The sequence below is a fragment of the Cetorhinus maximus genome, chromosome 21 (genome assembly GCF_964194155.1).
Source record: "Cetorhinus maximus chromosome 21, sCetMax3.hap1.1, whole genome shotgun sequence".
Classification (NCBI taxonomy): Eukaryota; Metazoa; Chordata; class Chondrichthyes; order Lamniformes; family Cetorhinidae; genus Cetorhinus; species Cetorhinus maximus.
The window spans coordinates 66959733-66984297 of record NC_135899.1 but is presented as its reverse complement, the minus strand read 5'-3'; the positions used below and the strand labels follow the sequence as shown (position 1 = coordinate 66984297).

At 41.4% G+C, this 24565-nt stretch overlaps 1 protein-coding gene across 1 annotated transcript in view; it reads left to right on the top strand.

Moving 5' to 3' along the window:
• Window positions 1-9160: 9160 nt before the first annotated feature.
• LOC144695950 (protein argonaute-1) overlaps window positions 9161-24565 on the top strand; it is a 111154-nt gene continuing 95749 nt past the window's right edge. The window contains exon 1 of the mRNA XM_078567057.1: window positions 9161-9268. Within this exon, the coding sequence (XP_078423183.1) occupies window positions 9244-9268 (25 nt within the window). The 5' untranslated portion in view covers window positions 9161-9243. The remainder of the gene's footprint in view (window positions 9269-24565) is intronic.

The following is a 24565-nucleotide window of genomic DNA, read 5'->3' as shown; positions in this document are numbered from 1 at the left end:
GCCCCCAAACTTTGTCACGACTCACTAGGGATAGTGCGCAGCAATATTAAGACCCAGTGTTCCCTGAGCTGCCACAAATGTGAAAAAGTTTGAGCAAACCACCAGATTGCCCCAATTCTACCTAACTGTTTAATTTAGGTTAACGGAATATGAGCACCAGGTTTGTAAAATAAAGTAAACAACTGTTTATTGAACAAATTGTCTTTAACTAGTTGCAAAAGAAAGAAATATGAACTGCTAACTTCTAACACTATAAACTTAAACTCTACCTCTTTTAAATACACAGACACACACACACACACACTCTAAGGATGGGATAAAGCAATTCAATAGCACCAATCTGGAGTACAGGATTCGATGGGTTGATTTTGATCGATGTCTTCCAAATTCCTTTCAGTTCTTGTTGATGACACGAAGTGGTCTCCCACCACTTTCAGTATTTAGTTCACTGGTTGAGAACTTGCTTTTCAATATCTCTAACAGTGGTTTTCCCCTTTTCCTTTTTACAGGAGTTTCCTCTGAGAGAGAGCAGGTTATAGAGATATGAGGAAAAGAGATTTTAGATGTTTTCTCTTTGCAGGCCAGGAGCTTTCTTCTGCACTGCTCTTCACACAAAACCTTGGTCACCTGGTCAGGAGCCAATTAAAATGATGTTGTCAGGCAGCTCCCTTGGTCCAGGACTCCTTTCCGTCACCATCCTGTCTTTCATGGCACACACTGTTCCAGGACTGGAACAGGATGAGAGATATATACAGTGGGCATGTCCTTTAAACTGCAGTCATTGTAATTCTAATCCACAAACCAATAGAAAATAAAAAGATATGTTCCTTACACTTTCTATATCCATCTGCAACCTCCTCTTCACAAAATACTTCTCTGCCTATCTTTGTCGTCTGTAAATTTAGCTACCGTGCCTTTACTCCTCTCATCTAAGTCATTGATATAAATTGTAAAACATTGAGGCCCCAGCACAGACTCCTGCGGAACTCCACTCATTGCATCCTGCCAATCAGAAAAAGACCCATTTATGCACACTGTTTTCTGTCAGCCAGCCAATCATCTATCCATGCTAATATGTTACCCCTTACACCATGAGATTTTATTTTCCAAAATAACCTTTGATGTGACACCTTATCAGATGCCTTCTGGAAATCCAAGTACAGGACGTCTACAGGCTCCCCTTTATCCACAGCACATGTTACTCCAAAGAACTCCAATAAATTGGTTAAACATGATTTCCCTTTCACAAAACCATGCTGGCTCTTCCTTATTATCTTGAGTTTCTCTAAATGCCCAGCTATAACCTCCTTAATGATCGATTCTTACATTTTCCCCACAACAAATGTCAAGCTAACTGGCCTATAGTTTCCTGCTTTCTGCCTCCCTTCTTGAATACAGGGGTTATATTTGCCACTTTCCAGTTTGATGGAGCCTTTCTAGAATCTAGCGAATTTTGGAAAATTAACATCAACACATCTACTACCTCATTAGCCACCTTTTTTAAGACCCGAGGATAAAGTCCATCAGGACCCAGAGACTTTTCAGCCTGCAGCTCCATCAGTTTGCTCAGTAAGGCTTCTCTAGTGATTGTAATTTCGCCAAGTTCCCCTCTCCCATCTCTTGATTTACAGCTATTACGGGAATGCTTTATGTATTTTCTATTGTGAAATCAGAATCACAGATTCACAGTGCAAAAGAGGCCCTTTGGCCCATCGAGTCTGCACCGACACGTGAGAAACCTAATCCCATTTACCAGTACTTGGCCCATAGCCTTGAATGTTATGACGTGCCAAGTGCTCATCCAGGTACTTTTTAAAGGGTGTGAGGCAACCCGCCTCCACCACCCTCCCAGACAGTGCATTCCAGACCGTCACCACCCTCTGGGTAAAAATGTTTTTCCTCACATCCCTCCCTAAACCTCCTGCCCCTCACATTGAATTTACGCCCCCTTGTGACTGACCCTTCAACTAAGGGGAACAGCTGTTCCTATCCACCCTGTCCATGCCCCTCATAATTTTGTACACCTCGATCAGGTCGCCCCTCAGTCTTCTCTGCTCCAACGAAAACAACCCAAGTCTATCCAACCTCTCTTCATAACTTAAATGTTTCATCCCAGGCAACATCCTGGTGAATCTCCCCTGCACCCCCTCCAGTGCAATCACATCCTTCTTATAATGTGACGACCAGAACTGTACACAGTACTCCAGCTGTGGCCTCACTAAGGTTCTATACAACTCCAACATGACCTCCCTACTTTTGTAATCTATGCCTCGATTGATAAAGGCAAGTGTCCCATATGCCTTTTTCACCACCCCACTAACATGCCCTTCTGCCTTCAGAGATCTATGGACACACACGCCAAGGTCCCTTTGTTCCTCAGAACTTCCTAGTGTCATGCCATTCATTGAATACTTACTTGTCAAATTATTCCTTCCAAAGTGTATCACGTCTCACTTTTCAGGGTTAAATTCCATCGGCCACTTATCTGCCCATTTGACCATCCCATCTATATCTTCTTGTAGCCCAAGACATTCAACCTCACTGTTAACCACCCGGCCAATCTTTGTGTCATCCGCAAACTTACTAATCCTACCCCCCCACATAGTCATCTATGTCATTTATATAAATGATAAATAATAGGGGACCCAGCACAGATCCCTGTGGTACGCCACTGGACACTGGCTTCCAGTCACTAAAGCATCCTTCTGTCATCACCCTCTGTCTCCTACAACGAAGAGAATTTTTAATCCACCTTATCAAATTACTCTGTATCCCACGTGCATTTACCTTCTTTATAGGTCTCCCATGTGGGGCCTTGTCAAAGACTTTGCTGAATTCCATATAAACTACATAAACTGCACGACCCTCATCTACACACCTGGTCATCTCAAAAAATTCAATCAAATTTGTTCAGCATGACCTCCCTCTGACAAAGCCATGCTGACTATCCCTGATCAAACCTTGCCTCTCCAAGTGGAGATAGATTCTCTCCTTCAGAACTTTCTCCAATAGTTTCCCTGCCACTGATGTGAGACTCACTGGCCTGTAGTTCCCTGGCTTATCTCTACAATCCTTAAATAGCGGAACAACATTAGCTGTTCTCCAGTCCTCTGGCACCTCCCCTGTGGCCAGAGAGGAATTAAAAATTTGGGTCAGAGCCCCTGCGATCTCCTCCCTTGCCTCCCTCAGTAGACTGGGACACAAATCATCCGGACCTGGAGATTTGTCCACTTTTAAGCCTGCCAACACCTCCCAATACCTAAACAAAAACAGAAATACCTGGAAAACCTCAGCAGGTCTGGCAGCATCGGCGGAGAAGTACAAAGTTGACGTTTCGAGTCCTCATGACCCTTCAACAGAACTAAGTAAAGATAGGAGAGGGGTGAAATATAAGCTGGTTCAAGGTGGGGGGAGAAGATGCTGCCAGACCTACTGAGTTTTTCCAGCTATTTCTGTTTTGGATTTCCAGCATCTGCAGTTTTTTGTTTTTACCTCCCAATACCTTGTCACTCCCTATATCAATTTGCTCAAGAACATCGCAGTCTCTCTCCCTGAGTTCCATACCTTCATCCTCATTCTCTTGGGTGAAGATGGATGTGAGGTATTCGTTCAGCACTCTAGCGATGTCCTCTGGCTCCACCCATAGATTGCCCCCTTGATCCCTAATGGGCCCTACTCTTTCCCTTTCCCATCTTTGTGTCATCTGCAAATTTGGAGATATTACATTTAGTTCCCTCATCTAAGTCATTAATATATATTGTGAATATATATTATTCACATAATATGTGGGGTCCCTGCAGTGCCCCACTAGTCACTGCCTGCCATTCGGAAAAAGACCCGTTTATTCCTACTCTTTGTTTCTTGTCTGCCAACCAGTTTTCTATCCATCTCAATACTCTACCCCCAATCCCATGCGCTTTAATTTTACACGCTAATCTCTTATGTAACCAAGGATGATTTTTTCTTTATGGTAGGAAGATACTTATTCTCAGTATTCTGAAATATCCCCTTAAATGTCTGCCACTGCTTTTCTATTAATCTATCCATTAGCCTAGTATCCCAGTTCACTTCAGCTAGCTCAGCTTTCATGCCCACATAGTTCCCCTTATTTAAGTTTAAAATAGTAGTCTTAGACCCACTCTTCTCCCTTTTGAAATCGAATGTAAAATTCAATCATATTGCTGCTTCCTGGGGGTGCTTTTACTCTGAGGTCATTAATCCCGTCACATTACACAATACCAAGTCTAATATAACCAGTGCTCTGGTTGGTTACAGGGTGTGCTGCTCTCATTTTGAAAACTATCTTGAAAGCTTTCTATGAGCTCTTCATCCAGGCTCCTAATGCCAATTGGATTTTTCCAGTTTATATGCAAAGGAGAATCATCCATGATTATTACAGTCCCCTTATCACATGCAACAATATTTCTTGTATACTTTGTCCTACATTGTGGTTACCGTTTGGGGGCCTGTAGACCACTCCCACTAGTGACTACTTTCTCCTACTATTCCTCATCTCCACCCAAACTGATTCTACATCCTGATCTTCTGAACCAAGGTCATCACTGATTATTGCACCAATGCCATCCTTGAACAACAGTGCTACCCTTCCACCTTTTATCTAGCTTCCTATTCTTCTTGAATGTCTTATACCTCTCAATATTCAGCATCCAATCCTTGATATCCTGCAGCCATGTCTCCGTAGCCACTATCAGATCATATTTATTTACTTCAGTGTGCACTATCAATTCATTTACTTCATGAATGCAATGCACATTTGGATACAAAGACTTTAGTTTCATCTTTTTGTTATCTTTATAACATGTAGTCTTCACTATTGATGTACTTTTAGGTTTATCTCTCTGTCCCTTCCTGCTAGCCTATGACCCTCATTTCCTATATTACTATTATGGTCTCCTGTCTTCAATCTAACCCTTGATTTTCTGCATCTATCCAAGCTTGATCCCTCACCCATCCTTGTCTATTTTAAAGCCCTCTCAAGGAACAGAGGAACAGGAGAGGGCCATTCAGCCCATCGAGCTTCATCATGGCTGATCAAACATTTCAATGCCTTTTACCCACACTATCCCCATAACCCTTTACGTTATCGTTAATCAGAAATCTATCAATCTCTACCTTAAACATACTCAATGACTGAACTTCCACATCCCTCTGGGGTAGAAAATTCCAAAGATTCACAACCCACTGAGTAAAGAAATTTCTCCTCATCTCGGTCCTAAGTGGCTTCCTCCTTATTTTGAAATTCTGTCCCCTGGTTTTAGACTCCACAACCAGGGGAAACATCTCACCTGCACCTACCGTGTCTGTTCCTTTATTTTGTAGGTTTCAGTTCTCCAATCCCTCTTCATAAGACACTCCAAGCATGGCGGGACTAAGTCAGTTGAACTTTCGTTGCACTCCCCCTATGGCACTTCCCTAGTTCTGTGATTCGCAAGAGCGCTTGTCCCAGCACAGTTCAGGTGTAGACTGTCCCAATGGTACCACCCCCACTTTCCCCAGTACAGGTGCTAGTGTCCTATGAACTGGAACCCACTTCTCCCACACCAGTCTTTGAGCTGTGCATTCATCTCTCTAATCTTATTTGTCCTATGTCAATTTGCATGTGGCTCAGGTAATAAACCAGAGATTATAACCTTTGAGGTTCTGCTTAATTTGGTACCTAGCTTCTCAAACTGACTATGCAGAGCCTCTTTCCTAGTTCTACCTATGTCATTGGTACCTACATGGACAACGACAACTGGATCCTCCCCCCTCCCACTGCAAGTTCCTCTGCAGCCCTAAGCAGATGTCCCGAACCCTGGCACCGAGCAGGCAATGCAGCCTTCTGACTCTGGCTCTTTGCTGTAGAGAACAGTGTCAATCCCTCTCATTATACTGTTCCTTACTGTCACTACATTCCTGTTTGCTACCCCACCCCCCACCTTGAATGGCTTCCTATATCATGGTTAAATGGCCAGCGTGCTCATCCAGTTTGCAGACCTCACTTTCGTCCGCACAGGTTGTGAGCACCTCAAACCTATTTGACAATTGCAAAGTCTGAGGCTCCTCCACTACTGCCTGCTTGGTCCCATTACCTGCCTCACTCAGTCACATCCCCGTCCCTCACTGCTGACCAAAACAGACGACCCCGTTCTAAGAGGTGTGACCATCTTCTGGAAAAAGCGTCCAGGTATTTCCTCCTTCTGTTATGTTGCACAGTGTCTGCAGTTTGGCTTCCAGTTCAATAATCCTGATCCGGAACTTTTCTAGCTGCTTGCACTTTCTGCAGATGTGTTTGTCTTGGATCACCTTGGCATTCAAAAGTTTCCACATTCCACAGCTGCAACAAAACACCTGCCCTGCCATTGTTACTTATGTTGTTTAGTTAACTTAATTAAATTACTCACTTAATTAACTTAGAATAATTCCTATGTATACGATACCTCTTCCCCTATGCATTGAATTTCCACGTGACCCTAATTCGCTACTCAGTCTCCGTCTCACTCAGGCGCAGTGTTCCTTGCATGTCTATTACTAATCGTCACTCGCACGTGGCACCAGGAGTAATCCAGCAATCACTTAATCCTTGTCCACAGCGCAGGATGTTGCTTCACTGCTGAGCACAAAATACAACTCAATGCTGCTTTGAGCCGAAGCCTTTGGCTGCAGTTTTGATCATGCATTGTGTTAGCTGTAATTCATGAAGACTGTTGTTTAAATGACAGTGAACTGTTGTTGTATGCTAAGATAAAAGCAAAATACTGAGTGCTGAAACAAAAACCTCTGACAACTAAAAAAGAAATAAGGAGGGAGAAGATTAAATATGAGGGTAAACTAGCCAGTAATATAAAAGAAGATTGCAAGAGTTTTTTTTAGATATATAAAGGGTAAGAGAGAGGCAAAAGTGGACTTTGGGCTGCTGGAAAATGACGCTGGAGAAGTAGTAGTGGGGAACAAAGAAATGGTGGAGGAACTGAATAGGTACTTTGCGTCAGTCTTCACAGTGGAAGACACGAGTGACATCCCCAAAGTTCAAGAGAGTCGAGGGGCAGAGGTGAGTATGGTGGCCATTACCAAGGAGAAGGTGTTAGGAAAACTGTAAGGTCTGAAGGTGGATAAATCACCTGGACCAGATGGATTACACCCCAGAGTTCTGAAGGAAATAGCTGAAGAGATAGTGGAGGCGTTAGTGGTGATCTTTCAGGAACCACTGGAGTCAGGGAGGGTCCCAGAGGACTGGAAAATCGCTAATGTAACCCCCCTGTTTAAGAAGGGAGTGAGGCAAAAGACGAGAAATTACAGGTCGATTAGCCTGACCTCGGTCGTTGGTAAGATTTTAGAGTCCATTATTAAGGATGAGATTTCAGAATACTTGGAAGTGCATGTAAAATCAGGCAAAGTCAGCATGGTTTCATCAAGGGGAGGTCATGCCTGACAAGTCTGTTGGAATTCTTTGAGGAGGTAACGAGTAGGTTAGACAAAGGAGAGCCAATGGATGTTATCTACTTGGACTTCCAGAAGGCCTTTGACAAGGTGCCGCACAGGAGGCTGCTCAGTAAGATAAGAGCCCATGGTGTTAGAGGCAAGGTACTAGCATGGATAGAAGATTGGCTGTCTGGCAGGAGGCAGAGAGTGGGGATAAGGGGGTCCTTCTCAGGATGGCGGCCGGTGACTAGTGGAGTTCCGCAGGGGTCAGTGTTGGGACCACAACTTTTCACTTTATACATTAATGATCTAGATGAAGGAACTGAGGGCATCCTGGCTAAGTTTGCAGATGATACAAAGATAGGTGGAGGGACAGGTAGTATTGAGGAGGCGGGGAGGCTGAAGAAGCATTTGGACAGGTTAGGAGAATGGGCAAAGAAGTGGCAGATGGAATACAACGTGGGGAAGTGTGAGGTCATGCACTTTGGTAGGAAGAATAGAGGCACAGACTATTTTCTAAATGGGGAGAGAATTCAGAAATCTGGAGTGCAAAGGGACTTGGGAGTCCTAGTCCAGGATTCTCTTAAGGTTAACTTGCAGATTGAGTCGGTAGTTAGGAAGGCAAATGCAATGTTGGCATTTATTTCGAGAGGACTAGAATATAAAAGCAGGGATGTGCTGCTGAGGCTTTATAAGGCTCTGGTCAGACCACATTTAGAATATTGAGAGCAATTTTGGGCCCTGTATCTCAGGAAGAATGTGCTGGCCCTGGAGAGGGTCCAGAGGAGGTTCACGAGAATGATCCCAGGAATGAAAGGCTTAGCATATGAGGAACGTTTGAGGACTCTGGGTCTATACTTGATGGAGTTTAGAAGGATAAGGGGGGATCTGATTGAAACTTACAGAATACGGAAAGGCCTGGATAGAGTGGACGTGGGGAAGATGTTTCCATTAGTAGGAGAGACTAGGACCCGAGGGCACAGCCTCAGAGTAAAGGGAAGACCAGAGATGAGGAGAAACTTCTTTAGCCAGAGAGTGGTGAAGGCCAGGTCATTGAGTGTATTTAAGACCGAGATAGATAGGTTCTTGATTGGTAAGGAGATCAAAGGTTACGGGGAGAAGCCGGGAGAATGGGGTTGAGAAACTTATCAGCCATGATTGAATGGCAGAGCAGACTCGATGGGCCGAATGGCCTAATTTCTGCTCCTATGTCTTATGGTCTTATGAGCACTGAAGAAGTCATACAGACTCGAAACGTTAACTCTTATTTCTCTCTCCATAGGTGCTGTTAGACATGAGTTTTTCCAGCATTTTCTGTTTTTGTTGTTGTGTGCTGTTTAAATAGACTCTGCTGTGAAATGGACTGCTCAAAACGCATTGATACGGTGGTGTCTATACTCGCTGCATTTTCACCTTCCCATGTTTGCACGCACTAAGTTTGAGTCCAATCCTGCAGCGTAAACCATTCACTGCTGTTCCTGCAGTGTCCGCAATGCGGTGCTACCCTCCTGTCTTTCCTGCCGTCTCCAGATGCGTGTTGACATTGCAGAGTGACGTATGCGTCGTTATGGCGAGTGGTGGGGGGGGGAGGAGGAGAAAGAGGCGGTGTACGTTTGGCACATGCGCAGCTGGGAGCGCTGGGCTGCACGGAGAGGGGGCGGTCCTTGTTTGGCGCGTGCGCCGGAGCGGCCCAGGAGCGAGTGCCCGGGCGGCGCATGCTCGGTCAGTGTGCGTGTTGTGTTGTGGAGTTGCTCCGTGGGGAGGACGCGGGGCTTGAGCCTCTTCACCCGGGGAAATCCGTTTTCACACGCGGTCTATGGGATGGAAGGGGGGCCAGCGGCAGCAGGTAACCCGCTGGGAAGCGGGAATTGACCGTTTCGTGTTATTTTTCTTTGGTGAGCTGAGGGGCTCTGGATAAGGGTCTGTGAGGAGAGCATGCGCAGTGGGGACCGTACCGCAGGAGCAAGCAACAGAAAAGAGTTGTAATTTTTTTTCAATGAAAACAAACGCCAAACTGCGACTGCCACGCTAAATGAGCACAATGCAGGGGGAAAATCCTACCTTGGTGGACAGCGCTAGAATAGAGCACGCAGAATCGGTTCAGATTCAAACTTTGCGCTGAGCTGCAGGTAAATTTATCACTTGGAGTGAAATTTGATGGAGAAATTGCTCTTGAAATGTAGACTGCATAATCTCCAACAAGCTCAGAGACATTTTATTCATTCAGAAAGTTACCACACGGTTAATAAAGTGCAGTGCAATATGGTGCAGGATGTGAATCCTAGAATAAGCTGTAATAAAAAAGAAACAAAATACTCTGCTATATTGTTACATCGGCAGAGTACATGTCACAGGATGTAATGCTGAAAGTGTAGATCTGGCACTCTAATCAGTCTGTACGTTGAGTGCTGTGACAAGTTTTGATTAGGAGCAAAGGGAAATATTCAGGTCCTTTAAGGGGGTGAAGAGAAGAGCCAGGATTGAAGGTATGGAGGAAGACTACAGGAACCGGTACATTTTTCCCTTGAAATAAAAGTGAATGTAAGAGGTCCTTGTGAAACTACATAAATAAAGCAATACAGAAAGCTTAAATCTGGTTAGACACGATATGGCACCAGTCTGGTGAAAAATTGATTTCGGCCTGGAAAAATGTCTTCAAAGAGTAATGAACACTACTTTTGGGTAGGTTAGACAAAACTATCTTGAGCATTTAAGAGTCTGATAAGCATTCTAATTGGGGTGGTGGGGGGAGAGAAAGGCAGATTGTGTTTCTTATCTGTCTTGTGATTGTGAGAGTATAGATAATAACCCTTTACCACGTAGGTAAACAAGATTTTTTATCTATTTTATCTTTATTGAGTATTTTATGTCAAGCAGATATCCTGAATTTTCCTGGTTCACATTATGCCCTGGCCAACAGGATCACCAAAACAGTTGTTTGTGGCACTTTTAATGCGTGCAAATTGTTCAAATTGGCTGATATGTTTGTCTAGGTAACAACAGTGCCTACACTTCAAAAGGAATCCGTTGGCTGTGAAAGTGCTTTGGAACATTATTGGCTCAGCAGCAGGACATATGCATTGGAAGGATGTGGGTTCAGTTCCACTCCAGAGTTCAGAGCACATAATCCAGGACAGCATTTTGGTGCAATACTGAAGGAGTGTTGCACCTTCAAAAGTGCTGTCTTTGGATGGAATGTTAAGCTGAATCCCTTACTGTTATCTCAGGAATGTATAAGATCCCATGGCACTATTGAAGAGGAGCAAGGGGGTATCCCAGCCAAACTCCCTCAACCAGCATCACCAAAACAATATTATTTGGTCACTTATCTTATTGTTCAATTTGTAACTGTGTTAAAACTGAGAATAAACATGAAAAGCTTAGAAGCCATGTCGAGCTATACAAAGCCCTGGCTAGACTACGTCTGGATACTGGGGAAGTTCTGGGCACCAGATCTTTGGAAACAGATATTGGCCTTGGAGGGAGGACACTGTAGACTTACCTGAACTCTAAAGTTAAATTGTGAGGAGAAATTTTATGTTATATTCCCTGGAATTTAGAAGGTTGAGAGGTTATATGGTTTAAGTTTTCTAGATATAAGGAACATATGGTGTAGATGGGAACTATTTCTGCTGGTTACAGAATTTAGGACTAGTGGCATGGTCTAAAAATTAGAACCAGACCTTTCAGGAGTGAAATTAGGAAACACTCCTACACAGAAAGGGTGGTAGAAATTTGGAACTTCCTTCTGAACCTGAGATTGTTCAATTTTTACGAAGGAGAGGTGTTGAGGCATATAGGGAAATGGTGAGCAAATGGGGTTAGGTCCCAGATCAGCCATGATCTCATTGAATGGTTGGATAGGCTCGGGCTATTTGGCCTACTCCTGTTCCTAGTTGAGCCCCAGCTGGAGTATTGTGTCCTGTTCTGGGCCCCACACTTCAGAAAGGACATGAAGGCTTTGGACAGAGAAGGGAAAAGATTTATTAGAATAATTCCAGGAATAGGGGATGAAAGTGGCATGGTTAGACTAGAGAGGCTGGGGTTGTTTCGAAGAGAGGGTCTTATGGAAGTGTCCTGAATGGTTTAGATGGAGTAAATAAAGGGAAACTGTAGCCATTGGCTGAAGGGTCAACAACTGGAGGGAATACTTTTTTGTGCAATGAATGGCTAGGATTCTGATGCACTGCCTAATAGCATGCTGGATACAGCCTTCAAAAAGAGGAAAAAATTATAGGAATTTGGGGAAGAGCAGGGGCGTGGGAATAACTGGGTTGCTGTTTGAAAGACTCAGTGGGCCAAGTGACCACCACCTGTACTATACTATTTTGATTCTATGAATTAACTGAAGAGCTTTGGCATATCCAGTGGATGTAAAAGACATTATGTATAAATGCATGTTTGTCCATTTTTCTGTCTTCTGCATAGCAGATGCCAATGCATGTTCCATCCAAATGCATTAGTGATCATTTGGATGTGTAACTTTTTTATTAGTTGAATTAACCATCAACCTGAAGTTGGCTATAATACCTACTTTGAGGAGATAGACGTTTACTTCAGTGTAGTTCTAATGTGTTCCATGAACAGGAACGTGTGTGCACGATAAGTGGAAATGCAGTCTCGTTGCACACTGCAGCAGCCCGAATTGAAATGGGTTTGAATTATTTTGCCTTGCCCTATTTCATGCAAACCCACAACACAAAACACCATCATTTGTTGAAAATCAGTCTTTCATTGCTACCCACAGGAATCTGTTGTGCAGCAAATGGAAATGCCCCATTGGCAGTTGGTGCATAAGGTTTGGTTAAGACTCATTGTTGGGACAGAGTGGAACTGTATGCTAATGATCATTACCTGACTTGAGAATGCTTGAGGTTTAAAAGTAGAGACATACTTTATATATACGCAGAGGGTTGGATTGAACTGTGCTTCTTCATTGCTGCCTAATCTGAGTGTGTCCAGCGGTTTCTGTTTTTGTTTTGGATTTTCAGCAATTGTAGCTTGTTGCTTTTCAAACTTTTACGTAAAGATAAAAATACTTGCTTCAGAATCAACTTTGTTAGAAATTCTTAATTGTAGAGTTTAAGCATTGACTCTTAAGCGCATTGACTCTTAAGCACATCGTCCAATTAATTAATAAGTTTCATGTTATTGTCCTTCCCAAACCTTATTTTTAAATTTAAACCACTGAGTTGATAAATTTACAGCTTCATATGCCTGCTAAGGATGGGTATAAATTCTAATTGCACCTTTAGAATTAATGCGAAATGTCCTCAGTCTGTGAAGCATTAAATGTTTTACTATAGTTTTTTTCTATTTGCACTCCTTTTGTTTGTAAACATGAATGTTTTCACAAAACTGTTTGATTTCAATACCTCCTTGAACCACTCATTCCAAACCAATCATTTGTAAAGGTGAGGTCATGTTGAAATTCACCAGTTGTACTTTTTTGTTTGTGAATCATTTGTCTCCCATTGGAATAAATTGTATTTTCAGTTGACCCTAAACTCCCTCTTTTTATATAAAATTTAAAAAAGGTGGGTTAATACTACATGGAGGTTCAAAACACGGTATCTAATTAAATGTCAGTTATATAAGAATACATATTAGAACTTTGCCATTAATAACTTTTGAGATCTCTGAGGACTTGAGGTGGCCTGTAAGCATCACTTGCTTAATTGTTACTCATTTTAACTGATTTGTGGGGTATTGGTTAGCTAAGATGGCTAGATTGTGTTGCAGAATGACACCGACAGCACAGGTTCAATCACTGTACTGGCTGATAGTTCATGGAGGCCTGCCTCCTTGCCTTGCCCCACATTGAGTGGTGCCCCTCAAGCTGTATAACCGCTTGTGTCTCTCTAACAGAGAAGGACGCCTATGGTCCTTTGTGGACTTACGGCTAATAACGTAATTACATCTTAACTCATTTAAAATTATTACTGCTACTGCAGATAAGTTCAGCGTGAGCTGTCAAAATCAGCACTGATGCATTAAAAGTTTGGTCTGTAATTCTCAATTACTGAGAACTTATTTCCAGATTTTCTAAAAACTCTAGAAATAACTGGGCAGAAATGAACTATGCAATTCAGCAAGGTTTTTGTGGTTTTTGCATGTAGTTTAAGAACCTTTTGTAATATAACAGATTCCTGTGCTGCTTGCTGGTTTGTTGGCTAACAATCAACTAAATAAGGCAACTTTATCCAAATAAAAGGGAATTTTTTTTTTGAAATGAATGAACTTTTGAAGATTACCCTTACTTGGATGTATTTCCATGGGCAACATTCAGTTGCTCACACAGGTGCCCATTTCATCATGTGTCAGCTTAGACAGCAAGCTGTTTGACAGTGAGACTGCGCCTGTACTTGCCAGATGCCCTCATACACACGCTTCCAGCAGGAATTGCTACTATCCATCAGGAATACGTTAACTCCTATTTCTCCAACCAGCTGATGCGAAGGCCAGGAGAAGGACTTTCACTGACACCCTGGCTGATTATTAATGACTGGTTTTATGCTTGCTATTTATCCTGTAACACTGAAACAGCTATATAGTCACAGCCTTTATCATTCTGGCCATAGATATTCCCTGATGTGTCTCAGCTGCCTGTGGCTGGAATCAAAATGGCAGCTCTAATATATATATATATTTATATATATATAGATATCTATATATAGATAGATAGGGGCATCCCTTCAGTCTTCCTCCACGTCCTTTTAATTGTTAAAAACTGTCAGCAGTTAACAAAATGACATTGTTCAATAGCACTCATGAAATATACCCAGCATTAACAGAAGAACTCTTTACGCAGTTTCCAGTGTAAATATAATGTTTCCCCAAGGTTCTTGAAAATTATGTTTCCTAAAGATGTACCCAATTCTGCCGCAACTGCCTGTATGAATCTCTCCAGATTTTCACCCCTCCCAAATTCAAGTCATGAGCTGTGTTCTCTGACTGGTGCATTACCCCTTTGTCAGCTTCATTGTTGTCAATCGCACCGTCCTCCTCCAGCACATCTGCATGCTTTTGGAATTTCTTGTTTGGCATGGCATTGTTTGTGTTGTGACTCTTAAGATGCCTTAGGGTGTTGTTCTGTATTACAGATGCTATATAAATGCTACTTGTGTGCCTATTCCCTTTTATTGTTTTTCATTGAGACCAATCTTTTTAGGCAAAATGTGCAACTTTTTAAAAAGTGTAAAATTACCACCTGATTGATAAATAATAGCAGACTTGGGAGAATTGTTCATCTGGCAGTACAGCATTTACCAACCAAATGCTTGAATTTGAGTGCCAGTAAATTCATTTTAATTGTAGCAACTCTTTTTCTTTGTGTCTATGGCAAGAGTATGTTGTGAATTGCAGCATATTCTACACCAACTGTTTTGTATGCTTTTATTAACAACTTAGCACATTGCATTTGTTGCGCTGTGGCCTGATGCAAGTTTACACATGCATTTTCCAGGATTGTGAGTTTCTGGGCACACAAAGGCAGACCAGGGAGTGAAGAAAGGTGTGTTACCATGAACTATTTTGCACACTTAAAAACCAATTCAAAAGGGTCATTTAAAAAAGAGCATTTTTGGGAGGAATAGTGCAGAGACTGGGAGTAACACTTTTTTTCTCCTGCCCGTTTTCTCTAAAGCAATTGATACTGTAGTAAATTAGGGTTGCAAAGGCATGGATACCTTTGGACACTGCCATTATTGTGGCTGTTATCCATGTATGAGCCTTGTGTGACTGTCAGCATTCTATCACACATGCACTCAATCCTGGCCTCCTCCAGGGTCAGCATGCGCTCTTCCAGCAAAGGCTGCTGGATAACAAACGGGTGCGAGTTAACTTTTAGTTCGCTTAGTCAAGCCACTGAGGCCAGTTGTAGTGCATCTAACTTGGCACAAAGCATGGATCAAAGTCGGGCTTCACTGTTATATGGTCCTAGGTAAGTTCGCTGACTGACTTGAGAGAACTTTGCACGCTTTAGGAGGAAAAAAGTGGTTTTGAATTTAGGTGTGCATGTTTAATCCAAAAGACCATGTAGTGGGTATAAATGGACATTTGCCACTGCTTGGGATACTTTTTCTGATTTAAAGAGATTCAATTTGCACATAATTTTAAAAGGGCCTATCTGAATACTGTTGCTTATTAGGCTGCCTTTGTTTTTTAGGTTTATGGTTTCAAACTACTTGTTGGATATTCTATCTAGTTCCAACCCTCCAGCGATATCATGAAGTTTCTCATTGATGTCATGAGTTGAGCGCACTGCCCATAGACCTGCCGCAGAAGATAATTTATATCAAATGTATGATAGTGCATTGAATTTATTATGGACATCCATTGATCATGTTTCTAAATCTCCCTTTTCAAAGTTCTGGATTAGGGACGATACAGGGCGATGAGTGAGAGTTATGCTGTGAGATTGGTTTTGGATCGCTTCAGCAAAGAACTGGCACTGACACAAATGGTCAAACAGTAGCCTCCTGGTTCACTGGTTCTAAAATCCTTTACATGAAACATAAAGGCTGGAAAAGATGTTCCCTATTTTAGCATCAACATTGGCTGCCCTTCACTCCAATAAGTGCTGCATTCTTTTCCTTAGAGAAGTAAAAAATGGTGCACAATAAGTTATTTCGAAAATATATAGTCTTGTATATCTGTGGTAAGTGTAGGAGTACAGGGATCTAATATCCATAGCATTAGGAAAGGAAAGAAATAGTGCATTTACATAGCACTTTCACATCTTCAGGACCTCCCAAAGTGCAAAATAACCAATTAATAACTTTAGAAGTATTGTAACCTTTTTGTAACATAGGAAAACATGGCAGTCAATTTGTGCACAGTCTAGCCCCAGCAATAGTGAGAGAGATAAATGACCCAAAAATCTGTATAAGTGCGATTTGGTTAAGAAATAAATGTTGACAAGGGTTCATCTGCTCTTTAAATAGTGTCATGGGATCTTGGGTCCTTGGTTTAACATTTCATTTGAAAGACAGCACTTCCTCAGCACTGCTGTGAAGAGTTAGCCTGGGAGGTACATTCTATAGCAACTAGGTATGTAAAACACTTGAGAGTGACGTACTTTATGTGGTTTTATGATCAGAGGGCAGCAATTTTATAAATGTTTGAATTGATCTTGCAGTCAGGGTGGTAGAGACAAAACCGCTGTGTTAAAAATGCACTTGGTATAAAGGTAACATTGGATAACTAGAAGGATGAACTTCAATGGGCTGAAGGACCTTTTCCCATCATTCACTTTTTTCTGTTTTTATGCCCATATGCTGGCAAGAAGTGTGATGTGCAATTCATCACAAATAATCACAGGGCGTTGGTGAAATGGTTTAAGTTAGACCCCATTTCTTCAGAAATACAGCAAAATACCCTTAATAAGTATTACTAGAATTGTTCGTGGGTACAAACAATGGTACATTATTTGTTGCTTTCATTGAATATACTTTGTATCGTTTGCAGAGTGCACTCTACATGCTGTTCATGTTCACCTCTTGATAGACTTGGCACTCAATATATCAAACAGTACACAGCAGCAAACAAAGCAAAGAAAATTATTGAACTATAATAACAAAATTGGAGAATGCAAATCAAAGGAAACTGTGTTCAAAGGGTATAATGTTCCGATCGCACCACACCTGAGTACTGTGTCCAACTCTGCTGGAAAAGAAATGAAGGAGTCATTCAAGCATTGGAGGCAGCTTTGAGAAGGGCCACTTGGTTTATGTCTGAATTCTGGAGAAAGATGAGAAAGCATCTGAAAGGTGACCTTGATAAGATAGTAATTGGTAGGTTAATTAAATTAGTAATTAAAATGTTAACCTGGGATTCCAATAAACCTGTGGGTGTAGAACAAGGTGACACAGGTTTAAACTTGTAAAAGGTACCTTTAGCACTAATGTCAGGAGGAGGCTCTTTATTCAGATGATCAGTTGATTTACCTGCTGAGGGATGGAGATGGAAGTCTTGGAATCAACTGGAAATAATGAAATACAGCAATAGGAGAGGGGCAACCTAGAATTCTAAATAGGTGAATTCAGATGCCCTTCCTCATCTGGAAGTATCTTGTTCTTTCTCCACCAATGTCGTTGTGCATGTGCGCACTCGGGCTTTGTTTTCACTTCGCTTGAACTGGATTGACAATGTCACAGAGCTATTGCATTTGCAACTGTTACAGCTCACAATTTTCCATGGCTGCTTTATGGGACTGAGAAAGGCATTGCACATGACCGATTTAAGTGTTGAACCATAAATGTCGGTTGTGTTTGGAAAATTGATTTCCAAATAAAATGTTTTTAAAAGTGTATAGGAGTTTTTTTTATTGTGTCTGTTGTGTATTTGGGTACAGTTATTATCGTTTACAGAGCTGTAGAATCTATCCGGGTACCTCATTCATGCCACAGAGCTGCGTTAGACAGTGTCTGTAATCTTTTGAAGCACTGGCTCTAGGTGTTGAAACTATCCACTTTTTGACTGTCTCCTGGTTCTTTAGGTTTGTAGGTTTTTTTCCTAGAATATAACTGGTGCATTAGCTTTTATGTTTCAAAGAAGTAATGTGCATTTTAGTATCTTTCACATCACCAGGATATATCAAACTGCTTCATTTGCATTGCCTCCATTTTTTTTTAATCATGATTGTTATGTTGGCAAAGTGGCAACCATTTTGCACACAGTCAGCAAATGTGATAAATGACTAGATAAATCTGTTTTTGGTTGAGGGAGGAATGTTGTCCAGGGCACCAGGTGCTTAGTGTTTTTATGGCGACTGAGTAGATGAGGTAATTTTTAGTGGCACCTCTGACAATATAGCATTGAAATGTTAGCATAGGTTACATACTCGGGATGGTAATGGGATTTTATTCCTCTGCCTTATGATTTGAGAGGTGACAATGCTACCAAAGGGTCAAGCTGATATTTTAGCAGATGATGATTTTTTGACATGTTTCCTGAATGTGTTAACACTGGCTTATGGTTCCATGGCTCCATCCTCTTAACCCCTCCTAGATGGTTATTCATGCAGGTGCTCAACAATCCATGTTAGTAGGTTGCTCAAATACAAGCGATGTTACAGCTGAGCTCGTACACTAACCAGGGAGGATGAGGACAGTGGGCTCGGGGGTAGGGCTGTCATTGTATGGCAATTTGGAGGAGATAGGGCCAATTTTCGGGCTCCAGCTGCCCCTCATCACTGCTCAGACTATCAGAGGCAACAAAGTATTAATTGTGATTTTTTTTTCGTATGAGCGTTGGTAACACTCCCCTTGAGTCTGAAAGTTGTAGATTTAACTTCATTTAGAATTTGAACGCAAAACATAGGCTCATACTTGAGCTGTGCCGATGCTCTGTTTGCAAGTTTTAGATTCAGATAGGTGCTACTCGTGAAAGATTTAATGATGCTATCCAAGGAAAGGCAAGAATTCTCCTATTCCTTCCTCAATTAATGCTGTCAAAAATGAAAGTAACTAGTGTTTTATCATGCAGCTGTTTTTAGTACATTGCTTTGTGCAGAATGGCTCCTACGTTCATCTGCATAACTGACTGGACTTCAGAATGATTTATTGTATCTGAAATGCTGTAGACTGCCCCTGTGAACTATATCAGTTCAGGCCCAAAAGCAAAATACTGGATGCTGGAAATCTGAAATGAAAACAGAGAATGCTGCAAATACTCAATGGGTCAGGCAGCATCTATGGAGAGAAACAGAATTAATGTTTCAGGGTGATGGCCTTTCCTCAACCTGAAATGCTAACCCTTTTTCCACGGGTGCTGTAGGATCTGTTGTGTTTCTGTATTCTCTGTTTCTGTGTAAATTCAAGGTTTTGGTTTCCAAATGTTTTTTTGTGTAAATGAAGTGCAAGTGTGTAAATTTCTGATGAACATTGTGCCAGAGTCTTAAGCGAAACATTGTCTAATTTAATACCACTTAGGTGTGTATTAATCCCAATTTATTTCATTAACGCATGAATCTTCAGAATCATTGATATTTAATATTTTCTCAAAGGAACACTGACCAAAACACTTACCCATGTCACATGCAAGTATTACATGCTTAAGACTATATGGCTTTGACTTGGAATTGGAGTGGAGACTTAAAATATCTACATTTTAAAAAGGGGGTTGAGGGAAGTTCAACAAATGTGCTGATTGTCCCTGATTCTTTCCATGGTTTGCTGCATGAGGCTACATGAGAACACAGAATCGCTGTTTATTTTCGTGTCGTGTAGCCATGATGATTCATGCTGTTACCATCATTGCTGGCATTTGTGTGACTTACAAAGCACAATGCAAACCTGGAAGGAAAATCTGTACATAAAGTAAAATAAAATTGCAGTTACATTTAAAATCAATTCTTAAGTAAACTAATAATGGGAGGAGGCTGATGTGGCAATGGGGTTGCAGCAAAATAATTTCATCTCTGCTCAAATCCATTGCAGACATGAGAATTTCTCACCCACTGTCACTTGTACTTGGTCATGTACTCTTTTGCTCTTCACTCTTCAACAGGAAAATTTATCTAGTTAATTTTAAAACGGGTACAGCAGGCCATAGTAAGCCTTCATTTACAGTTTTGTTCAGAACTCCACAAGCACCTTAAAAACCCATGTGTGGTTTTCTTATGCTGCATTCTTAAAAGGTCAGATGTTCAAACCCACAGATGCTTTTGAACTGAAATATTGCTTGTGACAATTGGCCTGCCCTTGTGTGTGAGGATGGACACAGACTCAACATGACAGATGGTAATATAGAGAAAATGGACAAAGGTTCTTAATGGAGAAACCAGAAGGGAAGGCAGCCACAAAGGGACAAAGCATATTAAATTAATTGTGGAGCGAGAAATACCATGTGGTGTGAGGGACTGATTGAAAAAAAATGTTTAGCACCAACTCTTGGATTTTAAGTTCTTCTGGATTGAAGTAAGTTCTGGTATGTGCAGAAAATCTAATGTTTGTAGAATAAACAAATCTGATGCACCAGTGCAAATTTGATACTGCATTCCATCATTGCTCCTGGGCTCTTTAATTTTAATTATATAGTTACATAAGTAACATGGAGGGGAGGCAGACAGGCATACTGTATCCATGATGGCAGGTCTTTTGCAGTTCTCATATTTTAGCCTTGTAACCTTTTATATTTGGCTAACCTAGGCTTTATTTTGTATTTATATTTTGCTTTATTTATTGAGTTCACAGGTTGCCTGTGGTTCACAAACCAGCTAGGTTCACAATGAATTGCCACTAAAAATTGACAAGGTTACTTTTTCTGAATTGGTGATGATTTTGGGAGTTCTTAATGACAGTACTGATTCAAGCACATGCTGCTATAAACTTCTCAGATTTAGAATTAAATTACCTCTCTGTGCTCCTACCAGCTGCCCTATTTAACATCAGTTCTCATTGCCTAAGTTCAGTCTTTCCTTGTACCAAATAAATGTGGAAGAATTGTTTTTGCCTGCACGGATGTATGTGACACTAAGGTAGCTGAGTTCAACCTATCGGTATGGATACTTGCCCTGAGTGTAACTATGGCACTGGATTTTGGCACAAGCTGTTTTAGTAGATTCTTTTGTTGTGAATGGATAATGATGCTGGGTTCCTTGTGCTGTGGCCCATGTAAGTTTGTAGATCATCTTGTTCATAAGAGACTATTTTGAGATGTTTTACTTTATAGTAAGAGAATGATTTTCATTCATTTATATATAGAGCATATTATAGTCTTTGTTTCAATTGACAACTAAAAATGTTCCCAAGTTATGAATTAGCAAGTTTGAGCATTCATGGAATCACCAAGGGCATTCATTCAATCCATTTTGTCTGTGGTAACTCCACGTCAGAGCTTTCTAAAATCTTATTTCTGTACTTTCTCTTCCTGTTAACTTTTCTCGTATTTATCTATTTCCCTCTGAGATCATGTGATTCACTCCAGCTTCAGTACTTGTTTGCAGTAATGTTTCCCACACTATAATAACCCTTGATGGGAAGGAAAATTTTACCATTTCCTCATCAGAAAAATTCAAAATGCCCCATTGTATTTTTGGTGTGGGTGCTAGGCTAGACTGATCCTGTGGTTTCTGTCGTACTTTTAATTTTGATGCTCTCTTAGTTGGGGGTGAGCTGATTGTACCCGACTCGTAGGAAAACATTGTTGTTTTGACTATCTTTAGAGAGAGGAAGAAAATTCCATTTCCATGTAAAACAGATGTTGCTGAAGGGAATGTTCCAGGACCTGAAATAATTACAAAAATTATGTGCACTGTTATATCATGTGAACATTTTCAGGTTATTTCTTCAAAGCTAATTTATATTCATTTATTCAGTGCTCTTTTATTGTAATTAAAGATGAACAAAGCCTTGAAATAATATGAACTGTTGAATATTGTTGTCCACAAAATTCATGTGTGATTGTTGATCAGTGTGATCGGCAAGTTGTTTAATGCTGCTTATCTGTTTAGTATAAATCATTGAACCCTCCATTGCCAGGCCCATGATTCTTGAATTTGTTTACCCTAGGAGACCACTACTTGATTCTGCCTTCTTTGCAGCTTGCCTGAGTTCAGTTTAATGTGTGGTACAGAGATGTATTGAATAGACATGTAACACATGTAATTGTGTTTGACTCAAGATATCTAGATGGTGGAAGCAGCAATTTTGGGTGAGGGTGCATCAAGTTACACAAAGCAAACTGTCAACAAAAATGTGCCTGTTTAAATTGGCTTATGAGGTTTTGTTGAAGTTGTTTAAACTATTAGATAAAAACAAAAAAACTACTGCGGATGCTGGAAATCCAAAACAAAAACAGAATTACCTGGAAAAACTCAGCAGGTCTGGCAGCATCGGTGGAGAAGAAAAGAGTCGACGTTTCGAGTCCTCACGACCCTTCAACAGTTCTGAAGGGTCGTGAGGACTCGAAACATCGACTCTTTTCTTCTCCACCGATGCTGCCAGACCTGCTGAGTTTTTCCAGGTAATTCTGTTTTTGTTTTGTTTAAACTATTGATGGCAAGTAGATCAACATTTTTCCTAAAACGTCTGCCTATGTCAGTCACAGTGCTTCAGAAGTGTGTCAAATGTTTTTTAAAATATTTCAAGTTTCAATCTACCATCTATGCTATCTCTTCCAAAATTAGTAATAAACTAAAACTTTTATGCATCAGAATTCCTAAATAATTAATCAATCTCATGGCAGTGACAAGGGATTGCAAAATAACCAATCCTTATGTCACTACAATCTCTCATATCTAGTGTCCTGTGATATATGCTGGAAGAATATGATGCCTTGTTTTGCATAAATTTCTATGGAAAATGTCAGTTGTAAACCAGTCTTTCTTCCTGTTGTCAACACAATTGTATACAATAGTTTATTTCTTAAGACACTTTTCAGTTTTATCTTCAAGGTTGAAGCTACTTGCCCTCTCACTTTCCCTCAGTAAGTTGTTCCAAAAATCAACCATTCTCTGAAGTAATGTTTCATTGCAAACTGCCTGCATCCATCTTTTCTCGGTTTATGGTCATCCACTCCTGATTTCGCAATATGAAAAGCTCTTACTGATCCTCCCTGAGTTTCATTGGTTTGAAGACCCCCAATTGTATGCCCCTAGTAGTCGCCTCTCCAGCAACAAAAATCCTAGTTCCTTACCCTATCCTCCTCTCTTCTATTCTCTAGGCCTTAATCAACTTGCATTTTCCAGACCTGCTACATCCTTTCTGTATTATGGGCTCCAGAACGCAGAGAACTAATGGTCTGAAAAAGGCAAGACTTATTTGTTGACTCATTCCTTTTTTCAATGCACCTAGCATCTCACTTTTTTGTTAGCAGCTATTGGCTCAATGTCCTGAGGAATTTGTTTTGTGTATCACATACAAATGTACGAAATTGAGGAGCTGGAAGGACCAACTAGTCTATCAAGCCGGCCTCATACTCATTGTGTATTCATGAGTACTCATTTCCGCCCTTCTCCCCTCCCCACCCCTGACACCACCCTGCAGCTATGTAATCTCCTGGAGGAAAAGAACTATGAAAAGCCCAGCCAAATGAGGGGAAAAATACTGAAATATTCCTTTCCTACCCCCTAGGGTGATCATAACCTGTCCAGCAATCATATGGACCAAGTGTTCAATGGAAAGACACTTGCCTTCTGTATGATGTGACCTCTGCAGCAGTGAAGAACTGGTCCAGCTCCCTCTTTAAAGCCTGTAGAGTCAGCACCTGTCAGATTGGTTTGCTTTTTCCAATGTTGGTGCCAGCATCCAGCCATCTATGAACTCCCAATATTTGTCCTCTGCTACATCTTGCTTTCCCATCACCTTCCCCCTTTTTGGACTTGCATTGACTTTTTGTCTCCATCTCATTGAATTTCCAGAGCATAACCCTACCCTAACTCTGCAACTTCCTCTAGCTTTGTGTCCTCTGGTGTATTGTACATCCCTGTTTTCCTTAGAGACAGTATTCAGCTGTCTTGGCCACATGCTCTGAAACCTGGCAGGGGAGAGACCATAATCATGTGTAAGCCTGTGTTTATGGTTTTTTTCTGGGGTGGGTGGTGACGGGTGGTTTCAGCAAAGGCTTTGGCCTTTTGGTATTGGAAGCTCCTCTGTGGTTGTTTGTTCTGCTTTGTGGGGCTTCAGTGCCTAATATTGAGAACTTAGAGGTGATGACTGCAACCAGTTGAGACCCAACCAGGGGATGCATAACAGCGTTAGGCCTACAGTGAAAGACAGTGAAGGACGTACACCCATTGACCGTGCTGCCTTCATTAAGAGAATCCTCCTGGAATCCTGTGGATTTGAAGCTGCAGACATCTACTGTCTGCAGGACTTCCCCAGCGCTGCATATTTCAACGTGACCTTCAAGAATGCTGCATCACGCATGAAATTCCTCAAGGTGTTTGAGGAGAAGAGAAACCTGCCACTGTTGAGAATCCTTCTGGCGGAGCTGGTTTTCACTCTGCCATCACAATGGGACTGGATGGTGACTGCATCTGTACAACCCCCATGTTCCTGTCGTGGATGTGCTCACCTCCTTCGCCAGGCATGTCGACAAGTTTGGGAACTGCACCGATGTCAAGGACACCTTTTGGGGTTTGAACCAGAAAACAGCAGGTCAAGGTGACTCTGAAGAAGGTGCTAAGGGAGCGATCCTC